Source organism: Sciurus carolinensis, chromosome 16, assembly GCF_902686445.1.
Source record: "Sciurus carolinensis chromosome 16, mSciCar1.2, whole genome shotgun sequence".
Classification (NCBI taxonomy): domain Eukaryota; kingdom Metazoa; phylum Chordata; class Mammalia; order Rodentia; family Sciuridae; genus Sciurus; species Sciurus carolinensis.
The window spans coordinates 2425730-2438673 of record NC_062228.1 but is presented as its reverse complement, the minus strand read 5'-3'; the positions used below and the strand labels follow the sequence as shown (position 1 = coordinate 2438673).

Here is a 12944-nt window from a genome sequence, read left to right as displayed (position 1 = left end):
AACTCCCCCACCCCCTGCGCGCACGGGGAATTCTCTATTATTATTAAAGAATCCCCGAACATGTTTACGTTGAGCCGTGTAAACTTCCTGCCAGGGCCTTTGCCATCTCTCGGGAAATCAAAACCTGCGCTTGGAAAATGGGAACTCCGGGACCGCGGGGCCAAAGAGGAGTTTCAGTGTGTGTGTTGGCGGGGCGGTTGGGGGAGAACTGGGCTACCCGTGAGTTCGGATCAGAGCGTGATGTGCGTTTGCGTGAGAGTGCGAACTTAAGCTCCCACCGGCCTACTAGGTGTGCTTGAGCGCGCGCATTAATGGGCGTCCACATGCCCGGCGCTGTGAGCTTAAGTGGGCACGCACGGCGCATGTGGGTCTGCGTCTGCGTGATTTACTGGCTCTTCGTGTGCACGGTGAACGTACGAGTGTGCTGTGTGGGCGCTAGCACCCGCGTGTGTGCGTGCAAGACGAATGAGTGAGCCGGGCTGCTGTTCTGGGAACCTGTGGGGTTGTGCACTCGCCCAGGTCCGGCCTGCCTGCGACGCCGGACACAAAGTGACCTCGACCAGTCCTGAGCTTTCGTTTTCCGCCCGCGCTCGGCCCGGGGCAGCTGGCCGCCCGCTCGCGCACTGCTGGGCGAGTCCGAAAACTCCCGGGCGCGGCGCAGTCCTTCCCGGGGCGGGGAGAGTTAGGTAGGCGGTCCCTCGCGGGAACTTACGCCGTCCCGCCGCGGGGTCTCGGAGCCAAGCCCGCTCTGCCCGCGATGGTCGCGACCCGGAGGCCTCTACTGCTCCAGCAGTTGCCATTTGCCCCCGGGCTGTGCGGGTCGGGGAAGGCCTGGGGCCCCGGGCTGGTTTCCCGCGGCGCCGCCCGAGCCTAGAAGGCGGGGGCCTGCCCGCAACGGGGCCGAGCGGCGGGCGGAGGGCACAGTAACACTTGCTCGCCAGGTTGGTGGAGGCGGGGCGGTTCCGCGGGCGGCTGCGGGGCGGTGGAGGTGGGGCCTTTAAGCGCCCACCGCCGCGGGGCCGGAGGAGGCAGCGAGGGGAGGGACTCCTGGGGGGTCTTACTCGGCCCGCGTGACACCGCGGAGCGGAGACGCAGTGAAAGCGGCCTGGGAGGGAGTCGGTGGAGCCGAGCGCCGCGGGCGGCGGGGACAGAGCGCCGCTCCCGGCCGGGGCGCACGCCCGCAGGCCCTGGAGGTGGTGCCTCCCCCGAAAGCCGGGGGGAGCTTCCTCGCCGCCTCCGCCCGGCGGCCCTCGGCCTCCGCTCGGCTCCTTCCCCTGTGGGAGGGCGAGAGAGAAAGAGGGAGGAGAGAGGAGTGGGGGAGGAGGGAGCCGAGGGAGAGGGGCTCTGAGCCAACCGCGGCGGATCCAGCAGCTCCTCCGGGAGGGCGGGCGGGCGGGGGCGGGCGCGCCAGGCGCGCTCGGGAGAAGTGGCCGCCGATGACGGCAGAGGTGCAGCCAGCCCCGCGCGCGCAGCCCCCTCCCCCCCCGCCCTCCTCCCCCTCCTCCTCTTCCTCCTCCTCCTCCTCCTCCTCCTCCCGGCTCCTCGGCGGCGCAGAGCAGCGGCGGCAGCGGCGGCGGCGGCAGCAGCCACCCGATGTCTTCGGCGCCCGAGAAGCAGCAGCCACCGCACGGCGGCGGCGGCGGCGGCGCGGGCGGCGGCGCGGCCATGGACCCCGCGTTGTCCGGCCCGTCCAAAGCCAAGAAGACGAACGCCGGCATCCGGCGCCCGGAGAAGCCGCCCTACTCGTACATCGCGCTCATCGTCATGGCCATCCAGAGCTCGCCCACCAAGCGCCTGACGCTCAGCGAGATCTACCAGTTCCTGCAGAGCCGCTTCCCTTTCTTCCGCGGCTCCTACCAGGGCTGGAAGAACTCCGTGCGCCACAACCTCTCGCTCAACGAGTGCTTCATCAAGCTGCCCAAGGGCCTCGGGCGGCCGGGCAAGGGCCACTACTGGACCATCGACCCGGCCAGCGAGTTCATGTTCGAGGAGGGCTCCTTTCGGCGGCGGCCGCGCGGCTTCCGAAGGAAGTGCCAGGCGCTGAAGCCCATGTACAGCATGATGAACGGGCTGGGCTTCAACCACCTCCCGGACACCTATGGCTTCCAGGGCTCCACCGGCGGCCTCTCGTGTCCGCCCAACAGCCTGGCGCTGGAGGGCGGCCTGGGCATGATGAACGGCCACTTGCCGGGCAACGTGGACGGCATGGCTCTGCCCAGTCACTCGGTGCCTCACCTGCCCTCCAACGGCGGCCACTCGTACATGGGCAGCTGTGGCGGCGCGGCCGCTGGCGAGTACCCGCACCACGAGAGCTCGGTGCCGGCCTCCCCACTGTTGCCCGCCACCGCCAGCGGGGTCATGGAGCCACACGCCGTCTACTCGGGTTCTGCCGCTGCCTGGCCGCCCTCGGCCTCCGCGGCGCTCAACAGCGGAGCCTCCTACATCAAGCAGCAGCCCTTGTCCCCCTGCAACCCCGCGGCCACCCCGTTATCCGGCAGCCTCTCCACGCACTCCCTGGACCAGCCATATCTGCACCAGAACAGTCACAACGCCCCGGCCGAGCTGCAAGGTGAGCGGGAATCCGGGACTGTCCCTGGGCGTCTGTCTGTGAGTGCCCTACAGGGCTGCTGTGGGGAGACCTCTCTTCCTGCTGAAGGAGGGACCACTCCCCAGGGTGCCCGGGGGTCCCACTCTCCCTTTGAGGGGTGGATGCAGCTTGAGGCCTCCGTTTCGGTCTGATTTCTTTCTTTCTGTTCTAACTGCCCTATTAGCTGCCCCAAGCCGGACAAGGTAGGCCCCACTCTCACCAAAACGACTCAGACCCCCATACTCTTAGTCCTTTTGGGTCCCTTAAGTCCTCTCTCTCCTCAGAAAGGTCTCTGGATGGAGTCAGGACCCCCGGCCCTGACCAGGGAACCCTGGTTTCCTGGCACCCCAGCAGGCTGTGTGCCTGGGCAGAAGGGAAGTTAGGCCTGCAGCCGCCAGGGCTCGGTGCTCACGGGCTCAGCCCGGCCTTTAGGGAACCGGGCTTGGCAGTGAGTCCAGGGGCATTTTGTGTGACAGAAGTGCGGTGGCAAGGCCCAGGGAGGGTCAGAGCTGCCAGCTACACAGCTCTTTGTTTCTCAGGATCCAGGTTTTTAGGTCCCCAGACTCCCACCTAGATACACACAGCTCTTTAAGAAGATGCAGAACACTCTCCCCCTCTGAGCCATCCACCCTGAACTACCCTCTTCTGGGCCTAGTTCTGGAAGGAGTGGGGAGCAGCTCACAGCGGCCTGTCAGGGGTCAGCTGTCAGCCACCTCCTGGAGGCAGGAGTTGGGCCTGGAGGCGGGCGGACGCCCTCTTTACGGGGGTCACCCTGCTTGGGCAGTTTCAAAATTCCTACCAGCTGCCCCGGGGGCCTGCTCTCCAAGGGATCTTTCCTCGGAGAAGCCGCTTTTCTCCCCTTCGGATGGCCCCGCTGCTTGCCCTGCCGCAGCTCAGGCCTCTCGCTCCACCCGGGTGGAGGTGGCGGCTGCAGGAGGTCCGGCTGCTGGCCTGGCCTCCGTCAGCACAGGCTGCCTCCCTTACCCCTTCCGGTTCGGCTTCGGGAAACCCTTGGCCTGGACCCGGGTGTCCAAGGCTGGATAGGCCCTGGTGGTGGGAGCTGCGGGCAGCAGGGTGGTGTTCTGGGATGGTTCCCTGGGCGCACAACCCAGAACCTATGACCTCGGCCCCACCAAGGGCGGAAAACTTGGGGAGTTAGGGAGGGAGCGGAGGCGGGCGGTAAGGCAGCCCGTGTCCTGGAGCCGGGCTGGGCAGTCGCGTGACCCCTCGCACAGCACCGTGGTCCCAATGCTAACTCTTGTGTGTCCCCAACCCTTCTGTCTGGGCTGGCCTTGCAGGCATCCCGCGGTATCATTCCCAGTCGCCCAGCATGTGTGACCGAAAGGAGTTCGTCTTCTCTTTCAACGCCATGGCGTCCTCGTCCATGCACTCAGCCAGCGGAGGCTCCTACTACCACCAGCAGGTCACCTACCAAGACATCAAGCCCTGCGTGATGTGAGGCTGCGGCCCACCGGGCGCTCCGGGCCGGGCTGGCGGGCCCAGGGACCTCGGAGCCCACCGCAAGGAACTGCTTTATTCTCGAGGTATAACTTCGGCAGAAAAACGGGGTTGGCCCCTCCCCAACCGGATTATTTGGAAAGAAGTCCCCAATGCCGGCGGGCGCCTGCTGCTGTCGCCGTCAGCGGCTCCTGCCCCTCGCTCTCGGCGGGGTTTCGAAGGCCATCCCGGGCCTGCTGGGACTGCGGCGGCGGCCAGCCGGGCGCGGTCTGTCCTGCGAAGGCGCTGCGCTGCCGAGGGCGCCCGACACCCAGAGTTCTGCTGAGGTCCCCGCCCGGCCCCGCGGGGCGGACTTTGAGGTGAAAGGCAGACGTGAGACCAGGCATTATCAAATACTTTTATTTTTTGGTTGAGTATTTATCTTTTTATTTTTAACTTCTTTGAAAGAATGTCTTGGAATGCAGGTCTCCCTCCAGAGCCGCTAGCGTGGGGAGGCAGGGGACAGGACGCCTTCTGCCTCCCCACCCAGAAGTCTCCTCCAGCGACCGCAGGTGGATCTGGGCGCCAGTACCTTGCGTCGCCGAGGCCACTGTTCGTCTTCAAGAGAAAACAGGAGCCAAGAAGCAAGCGGCAGCCCGGCCTCTGCGGGCCCTTCCACGACCTCTTCCTTCTCGCCATTCTGTTTTGTTTTGAATTTCATTTTTACCTTTTCGGTGGGTATTTTCTCTCTCCCGAGCTCTACTGTAAACTTTCTGGTCCGAGAGCGAGGTTAACACCGCGACCGAGGCCCGGGAGGGAGGCCGGCCGCGCTCTCCGCACTGCGGTGACGCAGAAAGGTTAAGGCACTTTGAAGCTCCAGCCAGGCTCAAGCTGTTATTTATTCTCCTCTCGCCCCAGCACTCCACACGCCGCCGGGCTCCTCCGTTTATCAGTATTAATGGTGTAACTTTGTTGGCAATATTTGCCGTGTAGATTTTTTTTTTTTTAGATATCCATTGTAAATTTGAAACAAAGACCGATCCATGTAAAAACAAATTTCCATATGTTTTATATAAATATATATAATATGAAGGACTGTCCCCCTTTTTAGTATTTGGGCTGCTGGTCTGCAGCATGTGACACGTATTTTAAATTTACTTCTGCACTGTATAAAACAACAATTTGAGGATGTTTTTGCCTTTTGTGTATTTTTTCCTAAAAAAAGAACAAAAATAAAAATGTATAACATTTGTATATGGCCTTTAAAATTGTATCAACTAGAAATAAAATCACATGGATATTTTATTGGGATTGGGATTACAGAATATCTTCCGTGTCCCAAACGTTGGAAGGTTTTGGATCTCTAGACCTTGCAAAATTTAAAATCTGGGTAATTCAGAATACTTTTTTCCTTTTGTTTTTCTTTTTTTCTTTTCCTTTTTCTTTCTTTTCACCAGTCCTCGCTTACTTTCACATTGCAGTAAAATGTGAACGAGGGTGACTATTTTTCTGGGCTTCTGTTTTTAAAGAAGAACCCTCTGCCCCTCTAAATGTCATTTCTCATTTTAAAGAAATAATTAAACATTTAAAGAAAAACCGTAGTCCTCCCCCCTCAGGAATAATACACTTACGTGTGTTATATACACAAATTATATATATATATGTGTGTGTGTGTGTGTCTCTCTCTATATTATTTTTTGGTGGCTACTCCAGGACCAGCGAGAGTTTTACTTTGAACTTCAGATTTTACTGGTCCTGTATTCTAGATGTTATAAATCATAAAACAACTCTGAAGTTTTGTTTTGGTTTTTGCTTGTTTTGTTTTGTTTTTTGGTGTCGATCCTTGGTTTTCCCCAATTGAAAATGTTCAAATTTTACAGAGAAGGGGACCCGTGCTGGGAGGCCAAGGCTCAGGCACATTTCCTTCTGTGTGTGTGTGTGTGTGTGTGTGCGCACACACGTATATGCACATACATACGTTATACATATAAATGTATGAATTTTTTGTTGTTTTTGTTTTGTTTTGTACGAGGACTGAATCCAAGATTTTGTGCGTGCTGGCTAAGCGTTCTACCACCGAACTCCAGCCTCAGCCCTAAAATTTTGAGGGTCTTGCTAGCTGGCCCCGGCTGGACTCGAACTTGCCATCCCCCTGCCCCAGCCTTGTGAGTAGCTAGGCTTGCAGGTTTGCCATCTCGCTCTCCTAAATCACATCCCCCGCGGGGTGGGGGCTTAAGTCGTGTCTTCCGCAGACCACCCCTCCATTCTGGCTACCTGGGAACACAAACAGTAAGTCACATTGTTGGTGCGGCCGCGGGTCCTGACCCACCGCAGTGTCCGCGCCGTGGGGTCGCGAGTCTCTGAACCTGCTTCTTCTCAGATTTGACATTTTGGACGTGGGGGTAATTTCCCCGGTGCTCTGTTACATCAAAATCATCAATAAACTCGCCCGGGCAATTCATGTCCCAAGCAACAGCTGTCTATAAAACCGAGATAAAGGGGACAGATAAAGGTCGGCGACTCGGACCGCGGAAGCGGCTGGCCGGGCGCGCTGTGCACAGCGCGCCGTCGCCCGCACGCGCCTGGCCCTGCGCTCCCGGCGATCGCAACCCGCAGCCCGCGGAGAAGGCAGGGTCCTCCCGGGGAGGCACCTCCGCATCCCCGCGCGCGCAGCGAAACAAGCCGAGGAAAGCCCGGGCCTCCCAGCGCCCAGCCTGCCCTCGGTCCAGCCCGCCTCCGCCGTCGGGCCGGCTCCCCTCCGCCCGCGGCCAGAGGCTGCGCCCCAGTTAGGACGCGGGCTGGGGAAGTGGGGCTGATTAGGGGAAACCTAAGCCGGCGCGCCGCGCGTCCCAGGCTCCTGCCGCAGGGGCTCCAGCCCGGCACCGCCAGCTCCGAGCCCTGGCGGCCACAGGCCTCCGAGCGCCTGCGTTGTGCGTGGCGCCGCTGGACCAGGGTCCCGGAGGCCGCGAGCCCGGCTTCCTGTTCGTCCCAGGCAGTGAGGTCCTCACAGCAGACTCTCCCCGCTCGCCCATGTCTAGGGCATGCCGGGTAGGAGGCACCGGCGGGGCGATGTAAGGAAATGGCCCTGGTCCCTGGGGACAGGGTCTGGCCGGCCGCGGGAGGACGAGAGGCGAGGTCCAGCCTTCCCGCGAGGAGAGCAGGCAAGTCTGGAGGCAGGACAGCCGCCACACCGCGCCGGAGATTTCGGCCGCTTCCGTTGGACCCAGACCGCGCTTGGTTGGACTGTCTTCCTCAGGGCTGGTTTCGGCCTGGGCGCGACCGGGACCCCAGGGTGAAGGTCCCACCGCCATGTGTCAGCGCACCAGCCGTCCCCCACGCGCTAATGACAAACTTGTAACGCCAAAGCGCCCGTCTGGGGCAAAATGAGATCGACTGAGTACCTCAGCGGTTATCGGCTAGCACCATCAGGGCATCCGCGGCAGAATCCATCCGGTCTCCAAGCACAGTTTAGGGGGTTTGTCCTAAAGCAATGCAGTCAGGGTGCCCCGCTAACCCCCGTAGTAAAGGCTGGGAGGAGGGGAAGGACGAGCCTTCCGGCTTCAGTTAGGGGATTGCACATTCCTGGGCGCCATGCTTCTGGCGCGGCTGACGCCCTGGGTGCTGCTGAGGCCCAGGGACTGACCCTGCCTAGGGACCCTTTGCTGCAGGTGGGCTCCCCAAGCCCCAAGTGGGAGGAACTGGGGACCTGGCCGGACTTCACTCCTGGAGTTGGTGCCCTGGGCCCCCTCCTCAAGCGGAGTGGCCAGCAGGGAAGGTGCCCCGCGAGGACCTCTGGTGACCAGGCCTGGCTCTCCTAGGTGCATGGTTCCCGCCATTTTCTTTCCTGTGTGGGGCTGGAAGGTCCAGAGCAGGGCAGGGTTAGTGGTGTGAGAAAAACACAGCTTTCCTGGGAGGGAAGGAGAGGCGGAAGATGGAGCTGGGATCCCTGCCCTGCTGCCACCTGCCTTGAGCAAGCCAAGTCACCTCTGAGCCTTGGTCACCCCCCTCTGATAATACTGTCCTGGTGGGCCTAGGGGGGTGATGGTTAAAGAAACCATGCTCCTAAGGAGTCAGGGACACCTAGTTCCCTAGCACCTGATGGGAATGGCCACCAGACCCCTCCCATTCTAGAGCTCTGGCGATGTGTGCTCTTTGGCAGGGGGTGGCCACAAAAAGCCCATTGATCCATGTTCTAGAAGGGACCCTTTGGGAGCAGCTGATCACCCATCTTCCCGGCTTAGCTGTACAGTCATTCCCTCCCTATGTGGCTCAAGTCGTGGGAGTTTAACAGTGATTTGGGCCTGGGGCTACCATGTAGGCCCACCACCAGAATCTCCTTCACTCATGGAGCCTGGGGGGCAGGCCACAGGGGGAAGAGAGGTGGCAGGGCCCTGCCCAGCGGCCTCCCCTCTAAAGTTGATTCCCAAGAACTGCCCGAGTCAGAGGTGCCCAGCTGTCTGCTCACATTGCCTTGCCCTTTGGAGCTGGGGCCCAGGAATCCAAGGCTTCTGCAGCTTGCCAGGCGGTCCTGCTGAGTGCTAAGTTTAAAGACCTCTCTGGGCCCTGAGAAAGTCCTGGTGATGCGGCTCAGCTCTGCCTGGCCTCTGCTGCCCTCTCCTGCCTGCCCAGCGCTGGGATCCAGTGGCGAGAACAATGGTTGGTGGAAAGAACCTGGGACCCAGCAAGCAGGCCTGATGGCAAAACTTTACGATGCAAGCTGTGTGCGCAGAGCCAGGCAGCCACAGGCATGCCCCCCGCGCCGCCTCAGCCCCCGGTGGGCTTCCCATGGCTCCTCTGCAAGGAGCGGAAACTGCACAGAAACTGAGCTGGAGAGGGGGACTTGCTGCAGACACAGCACAGGCGAGATGGAGAGCTCGGATTCAGACCCAGGACCTTGGGCCCCAAACCCACGTCCCTCACCATTATGCCTCGTGGCTCCTGGTCATCCATCCTCCTCCAGCCACCCAGTCCAGTGAACGAGGAGGAATGTCGACCTGCAGTCCATGGTCCAGCCTCCATTGGGGCAGCCGCGATGGGCAGGTGCGACAGGGCAGAACAGGCAGAAGCTGCCCTGCTTTGAGGGGAGCGGGGCGGGGCCTGTGGAGGGCTGGGAGCCTGCTCTGGCAGTCCCTGCTCCCACCGGCCACACTGCTTCCCTGCAGGTGCTGGGACTGTGATTCCAGTTTCCACCCCTCCCCCGCTTCCTTTGCTTCCCTGGCCCCTCAGTCCTGTGGAGGGAAGCCAGGTGGGGGACAGTGCTGGTTCCTCCCTGCTCTGCTGCCTCTGTCACACCTCAGAGCTCTGAGCACAGCTTTAGGCGTCCCATCCTTCTCCGGCCTCTCCTGCGGGCAGTGCCGGGAGGGCGGCTCTCCTCCTTCACCCTGGGCCTCGTCGCCCTTAGCGTGCACACTGCCCTGAGCTACCCCAGCCTCTGCTCTTACACTCCTCCATGTGTTTGGGTTGGGCAGGGGAGAGTGACCACGGATGTCGGCAGCTCAGGACAGGACGAGGCAGAGCCGCCCGGACACCAGTGCCTGCGGCTGCCTTCCTTTGGAAAGAATCTCTGGTGAACGACCTGACAGACCAGTGCCCACGGTCACCCAGCTGGCTGGATGGAAGGACGGACCCAGGGCAGAGTGTGCGTGACTGCAGGCTCAGGCACTACTGAGTGGGCAAGTGTGCTGGTCCCTTTCGGAGCACACGGTTCCTTGTGCTACCCAACATCTGGCCAAAAGGGGCCATCTGCTGCTGCCCTCCAGCTGTTTCCAGCACCAGGACACCTGGTCACATGTACACCCCGAGAGACGGTATCACTGAGGCCAGGCCACCCTGGGTGTCCCTAGTGTTGGGTGGGGCAGGCGCCTGGGTCCAAAGCCAGCCCAGCCTGGTAGCTCTTATGTTGACTACCACCCCCCAACCCTGTCCCATGACCTGGCTGTTAACCTGGGGACAAAGTCCAGAGGAAGCCTGCCCAGAGTGGACAGACCGCTGGCTGGGCGTGGGCTCCTCTCTGTGCTTCGTGTTAGCAGCAGGCACTGCAGTGGCCAGTGGGCTCTGTCTGGGAACAGCGCTGGGAGCTTCTTATTACAAAGAACGGCATCACACATGTGCCCGACTGTGGAGGTGGGCCAGATACTCCCATGTCCCTGGAAAAGGATAAAACATCTGTGTCTTTGGCAAATCCTTCAACGCAAGCCTCAGGCCAGCACACGGTGCTTCTGTGAGGCAGGCACCCCCGCCGACCAGGCTCTCTGCTGTGACCCCTCGGCAGGTCCAGCTGCGTGAGCAGAGGGCTGGGCCACCAGACAAAGCAGGTACTGTGAGTGGAACTGTGGGCAAGGGGGCAGCTGCAGGTGAGGGGAGGCTCAGCAAGGTGGTCCCTTCCTGGGCAGTGGGGACAGGAGGGCGGCAGGTCCCAGGGCACTCCCCAGGGCTCCTCCAGGCAATGCCCACCCGGTTGGGGGGAGCTGAGGGCCAGGAGACCCCCTTGGGAAGGAGAGGAAGGCAGAGTCAGGTCCATCTGCCAGGGGAGCCTCTGACCAGCTCGGCACGTGGCTGCTGCTTCATGAGGAGGCAGCGCCACCTGCTGTCCCCTCTGCATCTAAAAATAAACCCCCAAGGAGATTCCACCAGGTGAGTGGCAGTGGAAGGCACAAATAACTCTGCATTTGGCATTTTAGACCCCTTGACCTTTTATAAGGAGGAGTTGGCTTTGCTCAGAAGGGGGTCAAACTAGCTCAACCTTTTCCTAAGTGTGCAAACGACAGGGATCATTTTTTAAAAACTCCAGAAAGATGAAAATAAAAGCAAGAGACTCTTCAACTGCCCCCTGCCCTGCAGCTGTGTTGGCCCCAGGAGCCATCCGCCTGTGCACTGAGAGCTGGCAACCGGGAGAAGTCGACGATGTACGCGGTCATTAAGGGCAGAGTCCAGTGCTGACCACCCGCGGGCTCTCCTGCGCAGGCCTCTTCTGTTGAGAAGGGCTATCGGGAGCCACCGGCGAGTTCATCTACAAGGACACAGGCACAGGGGAGTGAGCACTTCGCAGGAGGCCCCGGGCTGGACACTGTGGGCCCTGGCATAGGGGGCAGCAGCCTGTTCTTCATGTGTTCAATGGTGTCTCTGTTCTGACTAAATGCTGTGTCTTCCAGGTAGCCCTGAGGCCTGGCTGTGGTCAGGAGCCGAGCAGTCAGTGTTTCCCTGGGGACAGCCTGCTCCCTCCCAAGGGGGCGGGGCTCCAGGGTCCTGGCCAGCTCTGCTGTGGGACCCGAGAAGCCACAGAACCTCTTGAGGCCACGCCTTTCTTATCTGGGAAGTGGGAAGGTGCAGTAGGAGCTTCCCGGGTTCGGGCAAGGGCTGAGCACGTTGCTCCCCGAGCTGGAAGGTGTTTAGTTTGCTCACGACTCACACCGAGGGCCTCCTTTACTGCCTCCAGACCTCCAAAGTGCAAGTGTCCACATTACAGGGTCACACGTCAGCTCCATTTTAACCTTCATGATTTATGGACATCAAGAATAAAGGCTTCCATTCACAGGAAGAAGTTCTGCCCCGCGGGAGGGACAGGAGTGTGGTTCCCAATTTAAAAGTCTCTGCTTGTTTGAAAGATTGCCCAGGCAGTCCCAGAAAAGCCTCAGGTGACCACTACAATTGGCAAGGGACCAGTGTGGATGGCGGGAGGGGCGGTGAGGAGCTCCTCTGGACCTCAGCTCCAGCAGGGAACAGGGCGAAGCTGGCAGAACCCTGCACCTCCCCTCGTCTGCGTGGGCCATGGATACCAGGCTATTTCAAGCACGAGCAGCAAGGCTGATCCCGTCGTGGTCCTTTGGGCTGCAGCAGGGGTGGTGACCTAGTGATGGCAGATTGGAACTAAAGGCTGCAGGGCAGACCTGATCCAGTGAGCAATCCTGGTGCCCCAGACTCCCCGCAAACATCAGCTGGAGCAGACCAGTCTGAGTCAATCTGCACAGCCTACCTGGCTTTGCCTCTTTCTACCATAGGTGGCAAGGTGGGGACAATCCAGCACAAAGGCAATTCAGGGATCTGTTGGAGTGGGCTCCTGGCCTCACGCCCCACTCACTAGGGACTTGGGACCAGTCACTTCCTCGTCCCCTATCTCAGCTACCTCATTCGTGGAAGAGGGTCTCTCTCAAGAGTGACTGTGAGGACTGCACTGTGCATTTACATATCTGTATAACTTACGTTCTATATTTATTCAAAGCACAGTATGTGCATGGTTTACGTATTAGTATCACATATGTCAAGAGAGAGAGCACCGAGCACGGAGGCTGACGCACTCCTGAGAGGCAGCTGGCTTAGGCAGTAAGACCCACCCCTCACTCAGGGCTGCCCTCCTGGGGCGCTCCATGGGAGCACACTCTGTTCTGCCCGGCACCAGCATGGTGGCTCCCGAGGGCCTGAATCTCTTCCGTGATGGCGCCCCCTCGTGGTGGGGCTGGCTCAGTGCCTCATCCTGGGCCTCTGTGAGGCGGTCTGGGCTTCCTCCTGGCACCGGGCTGGACTCCGGAAGAACTTCTGGTTTCTTAGGTCTGCTCACGCAAGCCGGCATGTCGAGACTACCGCCAGATTCAGGGTGGTTCTTCGGAGTGCCAAGGGACTTTGGGGATGAGTCTTGCGACTCCCCCGCTCTGAGCACAGCACGGCGATTTGGAGCTATTATGATCAGGGGAGGGGCTGGCGTCCTTGGTGCAGAGGATGGAGCTCAGGCTGGCCAGGTGGGCGGTGGGCAGTGGGCGGAGCTGCTGCACACACCTTTCCTTCCTGCCTTCATCTGCGAAGCAAGAGTCAATTTGAAGACAGGTGTCCACAGACACCCCTGCCTCAAAATCAGTGGCCTGGAGCTTTGGAGGCACCTGTTCCATCTGGAACACTGGTTCACTGAATCCAGATAAAGGCAGGTGGA

The 12944-nt window shown here is 60.5% G+C and overlaps 1 protein-coding gene across 1 annotated transcript; it reads left to right on the top strand.

The window, feature by feature from the left end:
• The first annotated feature begins 207 nt into the window (after positions 1-207).
• On the top strand, positions 208-5558 carry Foxf1 (forkhead box F1). Its single transcript, XM_047529745.1, has 2 exons — positions 208-2569; positions 3886-5558. The coding sequence occupies exons 1-2, from the start codon at positions 1594-1596 to the stop codon at positions 4044-4046; spliced, it is 1137 nt and encodes a 378-aa protein (XP_047385701.1). The 5' UTR covers positions 208-1593; the 3' UTR covers positions 4047-5558.
• The last annotated feature ends 7386 nt before the right edge of the window (positions 5559-12944 follow it).